The following is a 12,700-nucleotide window of genomic DNA, read 5'->3' on the forward strand; positions in this document are numbered from 1 at the left end:
GAACAAAAGTCATGCCGAACAGTTAGTACTGATCCGCACTGTGCAAAACGTAGAATACAAAATGCTTCCTGTTGTCCCAAAACACTTTCTTTTATCCTGACACCATTTTTAATAGAACTGAAGTGGATGCCCGCTGCTGCTACGTAGCATGAACCATGTAAAACTTGAGAGTTTGCTGTTTATTCTTCATCTCAGATTACATAATAGTTACAATTTGTTTAAATCAGACGATTCTTTTTGATACTCCTTGTATAAAAAATACCATTTGAAAATATATTTTCTGTGAAGATGTGGTCAAATTGCACAAACAGTGTTGTACAAGATGGTTTTTGATGAATGCTGCCTTGTTTCAGTTGTAGATACGATATGTCAAGATGTGGCATGATATTTTTAGTCTTATATTGCCTTCACATATTCTACAGGAGTGACAAGTAGGTTAGAGAGTAGTCATAGGAGCTGTCTTAAGAAAAAAATTCTTTAAATTTTTTAAAGTATATTTTCATGAGACCTCTGGTGTTTTCCTCAGAATGCTGGTAGTTAAGATTTCCAGGAATTCTGTCATACCCACGGGAGACAAACAATTCTGAATCATCCATACTGCCCTAATTTTTGTACTCTCAATGACCACAGTTAATCTGAATTTATCCCATGTAATTGAACTTTGTTCCACCTAAAATTTCATATCCATATTTTATTATTCGTGCATCAGTGTCATCTTCATTTCAAATTGTTTGTTTGCAAAGAGATGAGAACTGAACTACCCCATGAGTATTGTCAAAGATTTTTCCAATTCTCTGTTGTTGTTGTATTTGTAGATTTGATCTTATCTCATCAAAATTAAATATGTTCACAGGTAAGAAATTTGAGCATGACCCAGATTTCAGAGGACCACTACATCATCGTTCTTGCACCGACGTTATATGTCTTTTGTTATGGGTAGTGTTCATCGCTGCATGGATAGCCATTGGATGTGTGGGTAAGTCTATACCAATAGCAGTATTTATTTATAGTACATTTTAATAACTTTATACTCTAAAAGTTTTCTGGTGACTGTGTTCATGTTTCCATTCAGAATTTTACTGTGGAAATGCTAAAATACATACTCATTTCAAGCAATCTTATATTCCCAAAAGCATCTCATGCATTTGTCACAAAGTGCATTAAGAGTTAAATGTGAAAGCCATGAATCAGAACTGTATCATGCTGCCAAAACTGTTTTAATGTACACGTTGATCCATTATTACGTCCCTATTTTTTTTTTTTTTTTTTTTTTTTTTTTTTTTACTATTATTCACTGTTAGATGGTTGCTTTCAATTATGTTATGTACTATGGTCCTTGCCATTTCATATTTCCACATAGGCACCAGCGTTAGTAACACATTGTTTCAGTTGGAGTACAACGCTCCTGACAGACTGTCGGAACATATTGTTTGGTACCCATGCACACTCTTCCCTAATGATTGCTTCTAAAGTGTCCGAGTCATGCAGTTTTCTGGAATGCACTTTTTCCTTCAAATATCCTGAGAAGAATGGAAAAGTATTGTCAAGCCATTCTCATGAAATCAACGCAAGATGGGGAGTAGCTCCATTGTGCCTAAAGTGCACATTGTCCACACCATCACAGGTTAAAACAATGGGATGAACAAAAGTATGTAGCATATGTACATATGTCTGCACATTCGTTGTTTCATGAAAAATGTAAGGACTGATAATAATATCATGATAATAATACCACACCACATGGTCAATGAAGAACATGAGTGCAATTTTTCAATCATAACTCCAGGACTGTCATTACTAGGACCCCAGTAATGGCATTTATGGTGATTTATGAACTCACCCATATGGTACAAAACTTCTTCTGACCACAAAATGTTACTCAGGATATCTGGTTCTTCTTCCATCTATTGTAATGTGGATTCAGCAAATTCTATCCTAACATCACAGTCTGCCACTGATAATGCTTGGACAAAATGTGGTTTCCATGGTCTCCAGTTGATCTCCTTCATTATCTGTTGGACTGAACCATATGATAAACCAGTTTCCCTTTGATATTGTCTCAGGGACTTTGTGGGACTTTGCACAAAATGCCACAGCAGCACTGTCTTTAGTCCTATCAACTCTATTTGGGAGTTCAGCCCCCCTTTTCTGAGTAACCGAATCTGTACACAGCAAATTTGCATCTAGTCTCTTTAGTGTTTTCACATCAAGACTTTTGTATCTTCCCCTCCCCCATCCCCACCATAGTTGCACTATGCACCATGCAAGTGTCTGCCATACTTCTATCCTAGCTGCAATTCAAATACAGTCAGAAATGTGTTGTCTCTGCGCACCATCTTCACTTAATTTGTGGTTAAAGCTGCAACAAACAACAAATATGTAACAATTTTTCAATCATAGCTCCAGGACTATCATTACTAGGAACCCAGTAATGGGAGTTGTCTTTTTGTTGCGCCTCCCTGCAACTCAACATCTCCGGTATACAGTGAGTAGGATCTGTCCTTTTCATAATATAATTACATAATAGCATACAACCTGCTCCCAGTAGCTGAGTGGGCAGTGCGACAGAATGTCAATCCTAAGGGCCCAGGTTCGATTCCCGGTGTGTTCGGAGATTTTCTCCACTCAGGGACTGGATGTTGTGTTGTCCTAATCATCATCATTTCATCCCCATCAACGCGCAAGTCGCCGAAGTGGCATCAAATCGAAAGACTTGCACCCAGCGAAATGGTCCACCTGACGGGAGGCCCTAGTCACACGACATTTACATTTATAGCATAGAATAGGGCATACTATAATGATAGAGTGATTGAGTTAACATCGTTTATGATAGAAAAGCAGTGAAATAAAAATAGGGATACAATAATGGATCACCCTGTATAATGACTGTCCTCCATTTCTAGTTGTTTCCAACTCTGACAAGCACTTTTCTTTACAACTTCTTTGCTTTTTGCCAGCATTTGTAAATGGAGATCCAACAGGATTGCTACATCCAAAGGATTCATCAGGACAGAGATGTGGACTGGATGAGAGTGTCAAGAATAAACCGTACCTAATGTACTTTGAGCTGACAAACTGTGTGTTAAATACATCCCCTCTTTCGGCCACTGACTGCCCAACAACAAAGGTAACATGCAGATTTATATAATACCACACATTATTTGGAATAGACTAAACAGTGTAAAAATAAGAGGTAATCAGCATATGTTTGGTTATCAAAGTACCACACTGACATTTCATGAAAAAACATCACTCTTGTGATTCTGCACAGAGCAGAGTGAAGGGTCATTGCTTTTAAGTTAGATATTTCTGATGGTAGCTTCCTGGGTTTCCACTTATCTCTTATTAGATTTTATACTTGCAAGACTTAAAACAATAATGTTGTGTGAGCAAAAAACATAAATAAAGGTAATTGCATTAAAATCCTAACAATATAGGCTACAGTGATTGCTTCTGAGTAGAAGCAGCATTTGAAAACTTTTCCTGTGAGCTATATTTAAATTTGTTTTAGGTGGGCGTGTGTATTTACAGGACTAGATTCACATGCAAGAATTTTGCCGTGTAGCTTTGTGCTGGCATAAGTTTTTCTATAAACTGATTTGACCACAAAAAACCTGGCTCAGCCATGCACTGTCTTTGGGAGTACTCATAGCAGTGCCCCACTGTATTTGATTAGAGCAATGCATTTTCATCATGCATGTTTTGTGTTCTTCAGAGGGAAATCAAACATTTAACAGCTTTTTTATGCATACTTTAGTGCTGCACTTTTTTTGTTTCTTTACTGGTTTAACTACTTACAAGAGCTAGGCCTGGAATAAGAACTTTTGGTGTAGCCATTGAAAATGGTGGTAGATTATCCCACGGGCATAGTGGACACTTACCTGTGGGCCTCACACCTTTTAGAGGCCTGTCTACCAAACCAAAATATTGTAGAAGTCCTGGATGAGACAAATGGTATTTACAGATCCATACAAAAGAAACATTAAACTTTAATAAGCAAGCAACTTCAGGATCTTACTTACAAAAACAAGTCTTCAATAACCATATGAAGAAGGCAAGTATAAAAGCAGTGTTCAGTATGCTTATGAAGACCTGTGTTTCCACTTAGGGAAAAAAATGGGTGATAACAATGCGTAAGAAGCTATGCTTCATGGATGAAAAAGTTGAATGTTGAGATTTATGTATACAACTTTCTCACACAAATACTTACAGCAGAGTTCAGTTTGTCCCCTGTAGACTTTCCAGTAAAGACTAGTGTCAAAATTAAAGCATAAATTGAAGGTTTTATAGAGAATTCTTTGACGACATCAGAGAGAAAATAACAGAGAAAATGGTTTGATGTGAATATCTAGGTTCACCACTAGAACATGCTGAAAATCGAAAAAATTGTTTTTAGCATACTGATCACATAAACTCAATTGAAAGAGCACTTGAATGTCCTTACACCGATGTTAGAGTTTTCAGTATAGCACTTGACATGGGTTGGTTGTGTGTAAATAAAGAAGTTGCCATTGCAAATTAAAATTCCACTGATTTTGGTTGTCACTTCAGCAATGCCCAGCTTATTGGTCACAGATTTCATATTGAGCTTGGTCTTACGTAAACTTAATCAAGAAACTTGTAGCCTCCAGTAAAATAAATCATTTACTCAAAAATGTAATGAGAAACAGGAGTCAGAAAGCAAAGCAGAGATAAATGCTCAACCAAAAATTCCAGAAAAAAATGGTCCATAATGTTATGCTCTCCCATCAAAATGTCCAGTACCTGTGCAATAAGTTATTAGAATTGGAAGTGATGCTTTCAAGTGAGTTAATTGATGCCTCTGTACTGTGTCTGAATGAGCATTGGTTGAGATAGGACGCATTACAAACAGTGAACATAACAAACTATCAATAGGCAGCCTACACTTGTAGAAAGCAATTCCATTGTTGTGGAAATTACATCTTTTTTTAAAAATCATACAAACATCTGGAGCAACTAAAGATAGTAAATATTGAACAGGATTTTGAAAAATCAGCTATAGGATTATCATCACTCAAAATAATTGTAGTATCCCTTTACAGGTCTTCTGATGGAGCCGTAAGAAACGTCTACAACATTTGGAAAACACATTAATTCAAACTACAAAAAACAAGCAAATCACTGTCATCTGTGGTGATTTCAGTATAGACTTGAGCAAACCCAGTGAAGAAAGAACTATTTGATCTCTTCACACATTCCAGTTGGGCCACAGTGTCTGCTGCATTCGCCCAGAAGTCATAAACGATTCTTCAGGCAGAGATTCTTCATCAGTCAAATAAGAGAATAACCAACAACAATGAATATGTGGGAACTGAACATTCCTGTAATAAGTGTTTTTTAAGTCACTTGTCACTTTTTGGCAGCAGAAACATCTGTTTAGAAGCTCTCCAAAGTACTAAAACAGTGAATAACTGACATCAGTGTGTCACTGCTCAGCAATACTAAATTGTAAATTAACATTCAGAAAAGCCTTGCTCAGAGATTCTTTAAACATTGACTGTTAGGGAAATCACACGTCCATAATTTCCACAGCCAGCGACCACAATCTGTTAATCTCTTATAACTTGAAAATCACAATACATTCACCTGCATGAGAAACATAAATCCACAATAGATCAAATAATAATTAACTCTAATCAGCAACATTACAAAGCAGAAATAGTAAAGACCTGACTTGGAGACCACTATGAACAAATCATAAGTTTTTATGCTGTAAGTAATAAGGCCAACAAACTGACAAGCATATATGAGAGCAGCTGGAAATCTCCCTGACTGATCTCAAATGATTGGCAGCTGCTGCAAAGCAGTGATTTGGAAGTCTGCCTCCGGGGCATGGGTTCGATTCCCGGCAGGGGACTGGGTGTTGTGTGTGCTTCTTCATAATTTTCATCATCATTGACTTGCAAGTCGCCAAAGTGGTGTCAACTATAGAGGACTTGCAATACGGCGGCCGAACTCCCCCAAACGGGGTCTTGCGGCCAACAATGCCATACGATCATTTCATTTCAGTGATTTGAAAGAGCTCTAGAGAGTCATGTATCTGTGATACCTGGCCAGAGATACATCAGGTACTACACTCTCCTGTGGATCCTCTCTCCTCTGCAGAAAGTACAAGATCTGTCATTACCCATCCACTTGAGTGCGATTGGTGTGTCAATGGTAGATCTAGGCATCCTGTACAGGGTGGACGGGGACCAGGGAGGACTCGTGGTGTGGTAACAAACCCCTAACCAAAAGGTATGAGGTGCTATCTTGCACTGAAACTGAAACTGAGCCAGTGGGACTCACTTCACCTGTTTTGGGGAAACCTGTTTTGTCTGGTGTTAGGAGGAGGCAAACACACCAAGTGACAGGAAAGAACAACAGGTGCACTCAACGTGTATGCCTGGGGGCCTCATTCAACATGTTGAAGAGGCTATTCCAGCAGCTATCGAGTAAAAAGGTTGTGGCACACGTTGGAACAAATGAAGCCTGTCATCTGGGCTCCGAAGTCACTCTTGTATCATTCTGGCGACTGGCAGAGAATGTTGAGAAGGCCAGCCTTGTGTGTCAAGCGAAGCTCACAATTTGCAGCATTGTCCCCTGAACTGATTGTGGCTCTATGGTACTGGTCGAGTGGAAGGACTGAACCAGAGACTTCACAAGTTCTGTGACAAGCTAGTCTGCAACTTCCTGGACTTATGCCGTAGGGTTGGGATCTGTAGGGTCCCCCTAAGTAGATCAGGCATGCACTAAACATCAGAGGCTGCTACTCAGGTAGCTGATTGTGTGTTGGGTGTGCAGAAAGTTTTTTTAGATTAGGTGACTCTCCATCTAATCCAGATAATCATAGCTGTAGGAAACCCAGAAGTATCAGTGTAAATCAAAAGAAATAGCTGCCACACGTGAGAGTATTAAAATCCTAATGGTAAACTGCCAAAGCATTTGCAACAAATTGCCAGAGTTTGAAGTGCTCATGAAAAGCAGTGAAGCTTGTATAATACTAGGTACAGAAAGCTGGTTGAAACCTGAAAGTAAGATTTTTGGGGATAGGCAAATGGGTAATGGAGGTGGTATATTTGTCACACTAGACAAGAAACGCAAATCCACCAAGATAGAAATTGAAGCTCCATGTGAGACTACTTGGGTAAGACTCAGTATCAGTAGTGGGCATAAATGATAATTGGATCCATCTATTACCCACCAGAGTCATCTCCTGATGTAACCAAAGACTGTTAGTGAAAAACTCAGTTCACTTGTATATAAGTTCTCCATTTATACTGTTATCATTGGTGGAGACGTTAATCATCCAACAATCAATTGGGAAATTACAGTTTTGTTAGTGATGGGTGTGATTAAAGACATCCTGTGAAACTTTACTAAGTGCCTTCTCTGATAACTACCTGGAACAGATAGTTAGGAACACCACTCATGATGGAAAAATATTGGATGTAATGGCAACAAATAGGCCTGACCTCTTTTGAGGATGAGGATGTCCACATCGCAACTGGTATCAGTGACCATGACATGGTAATGGCAACAATGATTGCCAAAGTACAAAGGACAACTAAACCAAGCAGAAAGATACATATGTTCAGTAAACTAGAAAAAAAATCAGTAGTGTCATATCTCAATTAGGAACCACTTATGAACTTTCAGCACAGGGCAGGAACATGTAGAGGAACTCTGGCTCAGGTTTAAAAGAATAGTTGACCATGCACTTGGTAATATGTACCCAGTAGAACAGTTTATAATGGGAAGTTTTCAACATCATGCAGAGATTGGCAACTTGCTCTAAATGTTCAGAAATGTAAAATTGTGCACTTCATAAAGTGAAAAAACGTGATATCCTATGACTATAATATCAACAAATCACTTCTGGATTTGGTCAACTCATACAAATACCTGGGTGTAGCACTTTGTAGGGATATGAAATGGAATGATCACATACGTTCAGTTGTAGATAAAGAGGTAAAGCAGGTGGTAGACTATGGGTTGTTGGTAGAATACTGGGGAATTGCAATCAGTCTACAAATGAGATTGCTTAGAAATCACTTGTGTGACCAGTTCTAGAATGTTGCTCAAGTGTGTGAGACCTGCTTAGAAATCACTTGTGAGACCTGTACCAAATAGGACTGACATGGGATATTGAATGTACACAGAGAAGGACAGCATGAATGGTCACAGGTGTGTTTAATCCATGGAAGAGTGACAGAGATACTGAAGGAACCAAAATGGAAGACTCTTGAAGATAATATGCTAAAAAAAATAATAGTTTGACTTTCAACCACCAGGGGAAAATATGGCACTGTAAGCAGTCAGAATGTAATGTGGGCCAGGAAAAGGGGAGGAATAACCAAACACATGATAAAGTTGGTTCTGGAATGTATATTAGGATATGGGCAGAAGTTAAAATATGTGTTCAGTATGGTCTCCAGACTCATCAATGTGCTGCTTCCATAACACTACATAGTTGACAGTTCCTCACAGCATATCTGTTGTAATCAGAGTGATATATCATGATATGCTACCCTTCAGATCAGGAAAAGTCTGGATACACCCCTGATAGACACAATCTTTCACATATCCTCACAACAAGAAGTGACATGGATTTAGGCCAGAGGAGGCTACACATCTTGAAATTATGTAGAGATGATGCAGCTCTTACCAAAGGTTTCTTGATGCAAATATTTCAGCTGGCAAGCAACACGTGGTGTTGCCCCATCTTGCATGAAAATAGCGGTGCAGAGATAGCTATGTTCTAGCAAAGCTGTAATCATTTATTGCATAAAGAGGTCCTTATAAGGTGCAGATGTTGCTGTGCACCTAACAGGCATGCGAGGTGTCATCTTGTCAAAGAAAATGGACAGAAAATGAAGGTTATAAAACCACACCAAACAATCACATAAGCTGAGTGCACAACAAGTGGTTGAGTATAACCACATATGCAGCAGTTCTGTGCATCCACAGTACCTTGCAGAGTAAAAGGTGCCTCATCTGTCCAAAGATTATTCTCCAGTCACATGTCATCCATTTCCATGTATGTCAAAAAATGAAGGGTAAAGTCATTATGTTGTAGCCTATCTTGGGAATTGATTTGGTACCCATTCTGAATATTGTATGAATAGCAGTATAGAATCCACTGCAAAATTGTGTGAACTGTTTACCTGTGGAGGGACAATTCATGTGACACAGCTTGAGCACTGACTGCAGAATTTGAGGCATGTGTTGCATGGTCGGGTGTAACTACAGCAACTTCATCAACAACTACCATGGGAATGAGCTGCCTCCCTTTTCATACTGCACCACCTAATTCATCTATTTCTTCAGATTTCTTGATCATATTCTGTAGCTAATTTAGTCACATGTGGCCTCTTCACAACTGTTTCTGTCGATGATATTCCCACAATGCAGCACTGCTATCGCTACTATGCTGACAAAACAGGTGCTGGGAGTGCATGGTCTTTCTTCTCAATAGCATTGTGTGTCATATGGAAAACTTCAGCTGTCATAACCCTTTACACTAACAGCCACTTCATGAAGGAAATCAACATGCATCACCAAACGACAAACAGCATACTGAGATCAATACAGGAAACTTTGACATTCTGATTGTTTACTGGGCCGTATTTTCACCAGATAGCAGAAAGTGGGACTTTTTTTTTTAACATATTCCATGAGCGCATCAATTAATGAGCATTCCTATAATGTTTAGCATCCTGTGATGCGTGTAGTCCGCATTGCAGTACTTGGAACACTGTCAGTTTAATTATAACCATGCAGTAGATACAACTAAATATCGTTTTGATATAGCATTCTCTCTGAAGAGTAGGTCAAAAATAGCTCATACAAACAAATGGATCGCAGTGGATGTTAGGAAATCGTGCACACAAAAACAATTCCTTTACAGAATAACTAAAATGTGTCCTACAACACATGAATTTAATGGGTATTTTAAAAGTTATAAAATAATACTCAGGAACACAATAAAAGATGCCAAAATGATGTAAAATGACAGATACAGAAGAAACACATCCAATAAAATGAAAGTTATTTGGATTATTGTGAAGAAAGAAACAGAAAGTAACAAAACTAAAATTAATAATATCCAGTTGAGTGAAAATCTACAGACTGTCGGCAAACAAACTGATGTAGCTAATGTGCTTAACTGTTTTTTTTTTTTTGTGAATGTAGCAGAAAAGCTTATTGAATCAAGTGTCATCCATAAACATCCCACACAAGTGACATCAAATATTGATCAGGTAGATAACATAATAATTCTCTTGCCAAAAACACTCATTATGAATAGATAACATACCAGATTTTGTCATTTACTCTCTGAACTGCTGACTTATCTAGTAAACCCGTCCTTCTCAACTGGCAACTTAGAACTATTTCACCAAAAATAAAGCCAGGAAGAGGTGTCAAACTATAGACATCTTTCTGTACTGTCTGTATTTTGGAAAATTCTAGAGACACTTTCGTATATACAGATGTCTAATTTTGCCCACACACATTATAAAAATAAGTATATGTGTGTCCTAAACAACTGAACTGATTTCAGCCAAATATGGTACACCTATATCTTATTGTCAGGCAACAATTTCTGTGGGTGTAAGAACCACCTACCTACCTATCATAGTTCAGGAGATATGGCTTCATAAACAATGAGAAGTATGAAAAGCTACTGCATAATGCATGATGTTTAATTTTATTACTTATGTGCTACTAACTCTATTCACAATAAATTTTGCAGACAGTGAACACATATGAACCTACATAATTATATCATGGTACCACACATAATTCCAGAGATATGATATCACAAACACTGAAATGCATGATAAAATGCCACATCCTGCATGAAATTTTAATACACATATTTTTTTACTGCTAAGACACTCCTACATTCAAATCGACTTAAAGAATCTCTGACATCTAGCATCGTTTTTGACAGCTTTCAACTGTGAAGTGCAAATGGCTGTAGATGAAAACAATAACCGTCAGTAGAGCCATGAAAAGGTGTTGCCATATATACTTCCAGAAAAGCACATTGTAGGCACATAAAGCAGCTGCACCTAGCATAAAAAAGCTGTTTGTTAACTTGGATACTGCACTTGTACATTGGTACATTATGCTAACTGTTTTTTTATGACAGTTTCATTATTTCAAAGGTTTTTTTTTTCATGGATACATGGAAATAAATTTTTTTTCAATATTATGCTAAAAACACAGTTAATTTTTTGTTTTAGTTTCTAATACAAAATTGGCAAAATGAATAACCAGGCAATTCCAAGTTTGTTAGGTAGTAACTAAGTATAATATACAAATATGATCACAGCATTGTTTTAGGAAAAATCACTCAACTGAAATAGCAACCTTTTCTTTTCTGTATGAAATGCTACAGGTCCTAGATAGGCAGTAACATGCCCTGAGGATATTACTTGACCAATCAAAAGCTTTTTATACTATCTGTTAAGAAAGATTACTTGATAAGATTCAGAATTAGGGTATTAGGAGACCAGCTTACAACTGGATTAAATCATATCTCCATGGGAAAAAAGAATCTCACAGAGATAACCCATGAAGTAAATGGGGCAGTCAGTATCCATCAGTCGGATTTATTAGTGGTCAAATATATAGTAGAGTACTGTGATGCAAACAGAAGTCTGGAAAAAACTGTTGCAATGCACATATTCACCACCCAGAACAGGACACCAGTAATAAATACTGAAATTAATGGACAAACAATCATAAAAACAGAGTGTATGGATACAACAGAATACAAAATGGGATACATGTGTAGACCACATAAATAGAAAACTAAGTGCACCATGTTTCTTAATAAGAGTACTAAGAAACTCTAAATCGTATGACAATCTCAGGGGCATTTATTTTGCTTATGTTTATTCAGCATTGAAATATGGAGTAGCATTTTGGGGAAAGTGTGGAAAGTGTTTGAGATCCTTTACATTAGAGAGAAAGATTATTAGATTAATGTAAAGGCTAGGCAAAAGATCATTATCCACTATTTGAGAAAAATAAAATACTACCACTTCCAAGTCTCCACATATTAGAAAATGTAATTATTGTCAAAGAAAAAGTAAATAGTAGCACCCATCACCCACAATTAATCTATACATAGCTACCACACAAGACAGGTAAATGATGTACATATACAACAGACAAGTACAGCACTATTACAGTAAGACATACCCTATCACAGCATCAAACTGTATAATGCATTACAAAAATCCACAAAAATAATAACAGACAGAAACAATTTCAATACAACAGTGTAGCATTAATTGGCAAAGTGCTGCTTCTATATTTCAAGAGAGCATCTAGAAAAGCAACACTGCAGTACCAATTACTATTGTTTTCATAAAGTGTATGGAATAATAAAACATTGTGTAATATTACCTTTCACGAAACTGATGTGAGTAAAAAAATTCAGAATATGTATATAGTTATTGATGAATGGTCCAATATCTTTTGTATATTGTACAGTCCTATGATCACAGGAGTAATAAATAAATAAATAAAAAGCCAAAAGCATAGCTATTATTTTTCAGGAAAATGAAATGTATTCTCTTCTAGGAAGTTGGCCCCTTATTTTGCAATCATCAGCCAACCCTGTGGCTAAGGTTGATTGTAAGAGTTAGATTCAGCCAAGAGAATTTCAAAATCACATAAACTT

General features: G+C 37.3%; 1 protein-coding gene across 2 annotated transcripts in view; it reads left to right on the forward strand.

The window, feature by feature from the left end:
* The window catches only part of LOC126184683 (choline transporter-like protein 4), a 264,367-nt gene that overhangs the window by 47,277 nt on the left and 204,390 nt on the right, over positions 1–12,700 (forward strand). For both annotated transcript variants that reach the window (XM_049927179.1, XM_049927187.1), the window contains exons 2-3: positions 854–976; positions 2,958–3,127. In XM_049927179.1, the coding sequence (XP_049783136.1) occupies positions 854–976; positions 2,958–3,127 (293 nt within the window). The remainder of the gene's footprint in view (positions 1–853; positions 977–2,957; positions 3,128–12,700) is intronic.

Source organism: Schistocerca cancellata, chromosome 1 (genome assembly GCF_023864275.1).
Source record: "Schistocerca cancellata isolate TAMUIC-IGC-003103 chromosome 1, iqSchCanc2.1, whole genome shotgun sequence".
In the NCBI taxonomy this organism is placed as follows: Eukaryota; Metazoa; Arthropoda; class Insecta; order Orthoptera; family Acrididae; genus Schistocerca; species Schistocerca cancellata.